The sequence below is a fragment of the Conger conger genome, chromosome 18 (assembly GCF_963514075.1).
Source record: "Conger conger chromosome 18, fConCon1.1, whole genome shotgun sequence".
Lineage (NCBI taxonomy): Eukaryota > Metazoa > Chordata > Actinopteri > Anguilliformes > Congridae > Conger > Conger conger.
This window is the reverse complement of record NC_083777.1, coordinates 18,333,128-18,342,640: the sequence shown is the minus strand read 5'-3', so window position 1 is coordinate 18,342,640 and position 9,513 is coordinate 18,333,128. Positions and strand designations below refer to the sequence as shown.

The following is a 9,513-nucleotide window of genomic DNA, read 5'->3' as shown; positions in this document are numbered from 1 at the left end:
GGAATATGCTATAATTAAACCGTTTCACTATCTTTTTAGACCCGGGCCTGATGTCGCTGGCAATCTGTTGGTTTTAAGATGTGCATACCATTGTCTTGAACCCCTAACACCCTGCCCCCGCCCCCCGCTCTAGGCTTCTGTCAGTCTATGCGCAATCACACAAAACCGCCCCCCGGGGGAAGAGGCAGATGTTCTTTGGAAAACATCGGCACGCGACTGCCCTCATCTCTGCAAAAGCATTCTAAAGTAACCCAGTATCGACCCACCCCCACCTAGAAACCCACTCTGTAATGCGTGCTCCAATCGCTAACCCAAAGTATCCCCCAAACTTCTCCCCGTGTGACCCCAGCAACAGACAGAACAAGAATACGGCCACTTCCAGATTGGTCCTTCCCTCTTCGGAGCAGCTGGCTATAGTAATCTGATCTGGAGACAAAGAACCGCTCACTCGCTCCCAGGATCACAGGTAAACACGCGAAGGCTTTATCATTAAAATTAGCAAAGGGCTGGACAGAAGCAGATGATTTGCGATGCTTTTGGTTTTTTCTTCGAGATAGGGGTGAGATAGCTGCTCCTTATCCATCATCTACCATATCCGCGCGCAGGCAAGCCACGCGACAGACCTTTTATTATTGTAATCAGCACATGCCTTCGCAACATCATGCATGATTGCAGCAAATAACGCTTCTCATCTCTCCACAATATATGTTCAGCAGAAAGAAATTTGTGTCCTCCCTCTGAACCCAACTCAACATCCTCAAGGAAACCGCGTAGGAAGGAAAATCCCTCACCCACCTCCCTCGCGCATGTGACTGTTTATTTATGCAACAGGGCAGTCAGCAAATAACTAGTCTATTCAGTTACAAAATCCGTGTCCAATGGGATTTTATTTTATACCAGAGGCGTAAACTGGACACCCTGTCTTTTTTCCCTGTAGAGTGAGCGATTGATGTTATTTTAACATCACGGAACGATAAGTCTCCCTATTTTTTTTATTCAGTTAGATTTGAATCTTAGTCTTGAACATATTAATTCCAAACATACCGCGGGGGACCTGTAAACCAATTGCCTGTACGGTCGTTATGGTGTGATGCCTGTCGTGCACAGGTTCCCATGAACACATTATTCATAAAATGAAAGTTCTGGCTTCCCTCACCATATGGCGAAGACCATACCGTTACAGGTTCTTTAACATGCTTCGAGTTCAATTTGGATGAAGACTGTGCAATATGTACGGGAGACAGTAGAGACATGCAGTTGGAAGTGAAAAAACGCCATTTGGTTTGGAGCAGATGGTTGGCCAGAGGGCTAGCCGCGTCTAAAGGCGTGTCGTGCCCTTCAGATTGAATCCCCAAGGGCTCCCCCTTGTATTCAAAATCAATGAAAATTAAAGCGCAAAGAAAAGATGAATAGTCAGACCTCGAGTCTCTTCTTTGTTCATTGCAGCTACTGGTGGGCAGGAGTTAAACTACAACAGTCCCCTATAGAAACACTTAAGTTAAACAGTCTCCCCATAGTCCACCTTCTGAAAGACGGAGAGTAAGAAAAAAAGATTTCTGCTTGATTTAACCAAGACAGACTCGCGTGGCATAAATTAAGTTTGAAAAGAATATGTGTACTGGGCAGGATTCTGAAGGATTTAAACCATGCCTTTCGGTTACGCTTTGCTTCAGTAATCGAAAAATGTGTGCCACGTCAGTTTAATAAATGTCCGATGGGGTATAGTGAAGTACGGGCAAGGACTGTAAGCTCTAGCGCGTGTAACCTTCTCAACTCCAAAAAGAGACTAGGATTGGTGAGCAGACAGCACAACGAGGAACATGAACCTGCTTAAAGCATGGACACATTTTTACACGGAACACCAAACTGAAATATGACAGATGTTGCGATGTTTTGGCAAAGGGGATAGGAGAATGCAACCCCTTTACCATATAGCCAACATAATTCCAAGACAGACTACGACTTTTAATGTCCAGTGATCTAAAAATACTTTAATCTCAACTCATGTCAGCCCTGATATGAAATGCTTCAATTGAGCATACGTGTACACATGAAACACTTTCAAGTTTGAAAAACTATAATTTTAAAGTGGGACCGTGGGATTAATAAATGCCCACAGAAAGTGAAGGAATTTCTGTGGCATTGTTGTTGCGCACGTCTCGGCAATCTGGACTGCCTCCCTCCAAAAACCGAAATCCCGTTCCAATTAATGTCCTAATTGAGACCGCCCCCTACACACATTCATCCTTTCACTTTTACCAAAAACAAAATTCGGTGTAACTTGAACAGTTGAAGGGACAACCTTGAAATAATCTAGTTTAAAAACGATGATGCCTATTTCATGGGGGATTGTTGAATTATTGTAAACTTTATTAAATAAAAACAAAGAAGAAACAACAAATGTATTTGTCCCTGATGTTGAAATAATGAGATAACGGTTGGTACTGTTTTTTCTGTTTGGCTGGAAGGGCTACTTTAAGTTGGACATTGTTGTAGGGACGGGAGCGTGCGCCGAGGGGAGCTCTCTCTCTCTCTGTTATATTGTGAAGAGAGCAGGTGCTGTCTGAATTACCATACAGCTGAAAGCACGGAGAACAAACGTTTCTTCCCGCACAATAACAAAGCTCCTTAATGACAGCCACGCGAACGACGGACATCAGCACACTTTTTACTACCCAGCTTAAGCGTGCGAGAGGGAAAGTCTATACTTACACAAACTTAACAAAACCTTAACATGGCTCTAAAAAGTCTCCACCCCTTGAAAAATACATACAGTTTTGAGAATGAATAAAGTTGTATACTTCATAAAGAAGAATTCAACCATGTCGCCATGTTATGCTCATAATAATCTGGGCACAAGAAAGGGCCCGCTGTTCTTTCAGATAACTAGACGTATGGCAATATATGTGTTTTGCCAGTTGCATTAGATTCTGGATTTTACACTGTCTTCAAAATAGTCTACTACTACAAGGCAGAAAATTCTCTTTTCGTTTAAATTTGAAATGTTTTTTAGGATCTGGTGTCTCATATAAATTCGCATATATCGTTTTTGAGAAAAAATATTTGGGTAAATACTAAATACGTTTAGGAAAGTAATATCCCCATATTGATGTTTAAAGTTTTTCAATATTCTAATTATGTTGATCAAAGTCAAGTGTTCTGTTTTGAGTCCATCATTGTAGCCTATATACGCTTGAACAATGTGAGAGCCTTGCAGCCCAGGTAAAACGGAAAAGTGTGCTGCAATTTGAAATTTTGTGTCATGAAAGAGCGTAAAGGGATTCTTATGGTTAAAGATTTGCTGGAATGTAAATGAGACGGTTTTGTTGTGTGCCACGGGGAAGGGTTGCACATTTTACAGCTCAGTGACCATTTGGCAATCTTTTGAGAGGAGGGCTTTCAAAAGTGTCCCTTTGTGACAGCTCGAGCCAGATAGGGGGGTAGTTCATTTGCATCTCATTACCCTTGTAGGGGCAGTCTGTATAAAACCGGCGGCAAGCTGACGGGAACATTAGACACACGCATGTTGAAGGAAGAGCTTGTAAGAAATTAGAAGAGTAGTATTTTGGATCTGTACCATCTTAACTCCTAACAAAACAAAGGGAACATAAAAAAACAAACAAACGAACGAGAACCTAAAAAACTTGGTTGACAATTCTTTGCAACTACGAGTCAGACTTTGTGTTTAACTGCAAGATTTAATTTCACTTTTTGGAATTACCGCCTTGCCAAGGAATTTCGAGTTCGTTCCCAAATCTTATTTTGGGATCTTGTGCGCTCTGCTTTGGGGATTATATTTATTGCTTTTCAAAGAAGAAAACTGCATGGCTGATGCGAGAAACTAAAGAAGAAGCGTTCAATTCAGAAAGAAGAGTTCATGTTCTACAAAAGACCTACCTTTCAGTTTAACGCTTGCTGAAGAAGGTGGACCTGGGAGAGGAAGACTCGTGAAGGAAAGCTTCACTTTCTATATTTAGAGCTGGGACATATATTTATTTTCCCAGGCTCCGTATTATTTATTGAAGACCTGACCCAAAATGGGACGCCAGTCGCTCATGATTGCAGCCATTCTGTGTGTCATTCTAAGCCAGGTATTTGTCTCATCCACTTGATTTCGAACGGGTTCAGTGTTTACAATATGCCATAAACAAATACAACTTCATGTGTTATTAATAATGTGTGAGCAACGCCTCTGGCAATTATGTTTACAGTAAGTTAACAATGTTGATGTCTCCACAGGGTTTCTGCTCTGGAGTTTTCGAGCTGAAGTTACAAGAGTTTCTCAACAAGAAAGGAGCGCTGGGAAATAGGAACTGCTGCAGAGGAGGAACGGCATCGGGGTTTCAGCAGTGTGAATGTAAAACGTTTTTTAGGATCTGCTTGAAGCACTACCAGGCGAACGTGTCCCCGGAGCCGCCCTGCACCTATGGCGGCGCAGTTACTCCAGTCGTCGGGTCCAACTCCTTCACTGTTCCTGAAACAATGGACAGCTCTTTCACCAATCCCATTAAGTTTCCCTTCGGATTCACGTGGCCTGTGAGTATCCTACTTCTTAATTGTATTACACGGGCGTATTGCGATGCAAGTTCACAAATTCAAAGAGCTTCTTTAAACGTTTAGGCTTAAAAGAAACCGATACTTTTGAGTCTAATTTAAACATTACCTAATCTTATCTGTGTGGGAAACTTCACATCTTCTGGGTGGGTATGTAATTGTCAGCTCTGCGTGAAATTCCGAAACGCTTCATTTTACAACGGTGCTTTACTGTGAAACTAGAAACCGTGGCGTAAAGGCTCACAATTAATCAATACACACCTTTGCAAACCCATTTGGTCAAACCGAATACACTTTAGCCTACAGGCCTAATTTATTTATCCATAGTGGATTCTACCCAGTGCCAAATTTATTAAATACTTCATTCTCTTTCTTAACAGGGTACATTCTCTCTGATCATTGAAGCGCTACACACCGATAACGCAGATGACCTCTCAACAGGTAAGTGCATCCTGAAGTCCTGCACATTTTTTCCAACATTACTTCAAGTGCATTTGACAAAATGAGCAGTTATTTTTAAGATGGTTTATGCTAATGATCCACTTATTCGCTTATTTTAGAGAACCCGGAACGGTTGATCAGCAGAGTGACCACTCAGAGGCATCTTGCCGTGGGAGAGGAATGGTCTCAGGACCTACAAACCAGTGGGAGGACGGAGCTGAAATACGCGTTCCGCTTCGTGTGTGACGAGCATTACTACGGCGACGGCTGCTCTGCGTTCTGCCGACCCCGCGATGATGCTTTCGGTCACTTTACCTGTGGAGAACGTGGCGAAATCGTCTGCAATTCGGGCTGGAAGGGGCAGTACTGCACGGAACGTAAGTACTTAAATGTGGTTAACTGTAAAAATGCAAAAAATAAACAAACATGAAAGTGTTAAAATGCTTAAACATATGCATGCAAACTAGTAAACATCTTCTCAAGCTCGCACAAAAGTTATCCCCGCCCCTCCCAATTCTAATGAGAAAAGTTTGTGGATAGTCACACGCGTGCCATATATTAAATGAAACGGCCGATTGGCCGCTTTGGAGTGCGCCCGGCGCTGATAGGCTTAGCAGGGAGAGGTATTGTTCGAAACGGGCAGCTGCTGAGTGAGTGGAGACAATGGGGCAGCTGTCCTGCCCTGGCACCATGCAAGCCAGCTGTCCACTTTTACCGCCACGGACTCGGGAATACTGAGGGGAGGAGCCCTGTGAAAAGAATGAAAAAAGGGGACTTCTGACCCCCAGTGAGGAGAAAAAGGAGCTTTTGTGTGTTCCCCTTTTGTCCTTGTGCAACTGTGTTAAGCAAAAAAATGTCTTCCCTGGTGATGAAGGGAGCATATTTTTCTAGGAAACGGCCAATTGGGCCACCAGCTCTTTGAAATAAATTAGCCAGGATTTACTGATATGGCCTAGCAGAAGGAAAATAAAAACAAGAGGAAACATGTGCTGAAGCCATTTGTGCTCTCCTGGTTCTTATGTGCGTGTTTGTCTGTTTGCAGCGATCTGCCTTCCAGGCTGCGACGAGGAGCATGGTTTCTGTGAGAAACCTGGAGAATGCAAGTAAGTTTGGCCACAGTTCAGTCAACTCTGTCCATAACATTTGCTCTGCGTACCGAAACGAGATGATTAATGACTGCTCCTCAGAATAAATCATACGGAAACATTCTCAGTTGGATGGTTAGGCACATCTATTGTTTATACTTTTGAAGCACATTCCCGTGTAGAAAGAGTGAAATCTGTTACATTGCTAATCGTTGGCATGTTCGCCTGGCAGGTGCAGAGTAGGCTTCAGTGGCCGTTACTGTGACGACTGCATCCGTTACCCAGGGTGTCTCCATGGCACCTGTCAGCAGCCCTGGCAGTGCACATGCCAGGAGGGATGGGGTGGCCTCTTCTGCAACCAAGGTGAGTCTCCACACATTCTTATTAGCTTTTGGCTGGAGATGTCCTTTTAAAATTTACATGATGTGTGTGGCAGAATCTGGACAGTCCAGCTGCTTGATTTTCTATACCTAGGACAGAAAGCAGGAGAGTTCAGTGCTCAGCCACAGGTGTGCTACAGGACGCTGACCCTCTCTTTGCCTGCTGTTTGTCTCAGATCTGAACTACTGCACACACCACAAGCCCTGTAAGAATGGTGCCACCTGCACCAACACCGGGCAGGGAAGCTACACCTGCTCCTGTCGACCTGGCTTCACTGGGGCCAGCTGTGAGGTCGAGGTCAACGAATGCTCCGATAGCCCCTGCAGGAATGGAGGAAGCTGCACTGTAAGTCCTGTCACTTTACTTCCTTTTTCTCTCTTTTAACAGTCTCCATTATTTGTGGATAATTACACAAACCAGCTCTTTCTTCCTTGTTGTTTACTGTTGAGTCGATGCATCAGTTGTTCTCTGGGCTAAATTTGGCATCTGTTCTGGCAGGATCTGGAGAACACCTACACCTGCTCGTGCCCCCCTGGTTTCTATGGCAACAACTGTGAGCTGAGCGCCATGACCTGTGCCGATGGCCCGTGCTTCAATGGCGGCCGCTGTGCTGACAACCCCGAAGGTGGCTACTACTGCCAGTGCCCAATGGGCTACGCCGGCTTCAACTGCGAGAAGAAGATCGATCACTGCACCTCCAACCCCTGCTCCAATGGTAAGCCTTGGTTTTTACCAGACCTGACTACATTTCCCAAGCCCATCTTTGACACAACACCTGTAATGTTACAGGAGAACGGGTAATTAACAAGTTTACTTCTATTCTAGGTGCCCAGTGCCTGGATCTTGTCAACTCATACCTGTGCCAGTGTCCGGAGGGCTTCTCGGGAACGCACTGCGACAACAACATGGATGAGTGCTCCACGTACCCCTGTGAGAACGGGGGTACCTGCCAGGATGGCATGAACGGCTACACCTGCACCTGCCCCCCAGGGTACGTGGGCAAAAACTGCAGCTCTCCGGTCAGCAGGTGTGAGCACAACCCCTGCCACAACGGTGCCACCTGCCACGAGAGAAACAACCGCTACGTGTGCTCCTGTTTGCCCGGATATGGGGGTCTGAACTGCCAGTTCCTGCTGCCGGAGCATCCCCGGGGCCAGCCGGTCGTCGACAGCCCCGACAAGCGATACTCGGAGGGCGGGGAGAACGGGGGCTTCCCCTGGATGGCGGCTTGTGCTGGGGTGGTCCTCGTGCTGGTGCTCCTGCTTGGATGCGCTGTGCTGGTGGTCTACGTCCGAGTGAAGCTACAGCACAGGGGCAGGCAGGCAGATCTGTCCGGCGAGAACGAAACCATGAACAACATCACCAACAACTGCCAACGGGAGAAGGACCTGTCCGTCAGCGTCATCGGCTCTGCCCAGGTCAAGAACATCAACAAGAAGGTGGACTTCCACCGTGACAACGGTGCTGGTGAGAGGAACGCCCAGAAGCCACGCTACCCGGTGGTGGATTACAATCTGGTGCACGAGCTGAAGCAGGACGAGTGCGGGAAAGAGGAACGGGAGAGGAGCCAAGCAAAGTGCGAAGCAAAAGGAGAAGCACTGGACTGCGAGCCAGAAGAGAAACAAAGAAAACGCTTACAGAGGTAAAAATGCTGAAGAGAATCCAGCTTAAGTGTTTGAACTTGTTTGATGATGGCAAATGCAGGACTCAAACAGTGGGTGGAAACTCAATATCTTGTCTCATTTTTGTTTTCACAGTGACGCTTCAGAAAGCAAATGCCCAGACTCTGCATGCAAGGACACAAAGTACCAGTCCGTATATGTGATATCAGAGGAGAAAGATGAATGTATAATTGCCACTGAGGTGAGTTGAGCTTTGTGTGCATCTTGCCGTGTGTTGTTGCGTGTTAAGCCGTGCTGTTGCTGCATGTTGTCTGACTCTGAGACTAAGCCCGCTCTCTCTCCTCGTGTCCTGCCCAGGTGTAATGGCCGCAGTGGACCTGTTGGAGTCGTGCTCTACGGGAGGTTTTACTCCGTCAAATGCTGCTCAAACCAGAGGGAAGGTTTCCTTCATGTGACTGCTGCTGTGGAACTGAGATGTTGAAACTGATGTTCAGAGTGAGCTGGTCCTCAACTGAAGGAGGCGCAGTGACAGCAGAAAAGAGAAGTTGGGCCACACTGGCCCCCCCGTGTCCTACGTCCCACCCCGGCCCCCCGCGTTTCCGATTCATTCTCCCAACCTGTTCCCCCGGATTCTACATCATGACCAATCCTGGCCCCTGCCTTCTATATCACGTCCCACCCCTGGCCAAGGCTCTGCATGCGGTTTTCCAGGAATGTACCTAATGACCTGTTGCACTGCCTTTGGGGTCAGTCTTACCTCATTGCACTAAAGGACATTTGCTTTCAAGAAAATGTATTTAACACAAACAAATATGACTTGATCACTGTGTATGTGAAGCCTGCACTGATGGCCGTGTGCATTTCAAAGTAATCCAACCCATTCCTGTGATTTGGTTTGGAGACACAAACACTGCCTTCAAAAAGAAAAAAAAGTCTGTTCAAATACTGTTCTTTTTAAAGTGGTATTCTTTTTAATTTAATTGTATTTTCCAATGGTTTGTGATTTTATGTATTTTTTGTGGAGTTCTTTTTGATATAATTTAAGTTTTGTATTTGTTTTGTTGTGCAAATATGTATAAAGGCACTTCAGGTCGATATGACTTTGTTTTCTAGTGTAAATGTATTTAAGAAGCATTGTACAGAATTTATTGTTATGGTTTTTATCATGGTTTTGTTAACAAAGGAGATCGTGAAAATATTTTTCCAAATAAATAATTTTAATTATTCAAATTCACCTGTGTGTATATGTCTGAAGTTTACTTGGTGCAGAGCATTAAACTATATTATGTGAACAACAGCGAAGAACCACGTGCTCTGAAACCAAAAAAAGTTGCAACTAATCAGTGTTAGGGCTGGTAAAGATGCTAGAGTGAGATGGGGTGGAAGAGTCATGGTGGATCTTTAGTCCAAGATGGAAGACGGCTGTTCTG

General features: G+C 45.2%; 1 protein-coding gene across 2 annotated transcripts; it reads left to right on the top strand.

Moving 5' to 3' along the window:
- Window positions 1-4,000: 4,000 nt before the first annotated feature.
- Window positions 4,001-8,893, top strand: LOC133118397 (delta-like protein D). Of its 2 annotated transcripts, XM_061228377.1 has the most exons (11): window positions 4,001-4,091; window positions 4,240-4,536; window positions 4,935-4,995; window positions 5,115-5,372; window positions 6,038-6,098; window positions 6,313-6,443; window positions 6,637-6,806; window positions 6,960-7,176; window positions 7,287-8,103; window positions 8,219-8,324; window positions 8,441-8,893. In XM_061228377.1, the coding sequence occupies exons 1-11, from the start codon at window positions 4,038-4,040 to the stop codon at window positions 8,444-8,446; spliced, it is 2,178 nt and encodes a 725-aa protein (XP_061084361.1). In that variant the 5' UTR covers window positions 4,001-4,037; the 3' UTR covers window positions 8,447-8,893. The 2 variants fall into 2 exon arrangements, with proteins under 2 accessions (XP_061084361.1, XP_061084360.1); XM_061228376.1 differs by lacking the exon at window positions 8,441-8,893 and having other exon boundaries at window positions 8,219-8,333.
- Window positions 8,894-9,513: the final 620 nt, after the last annotated feature.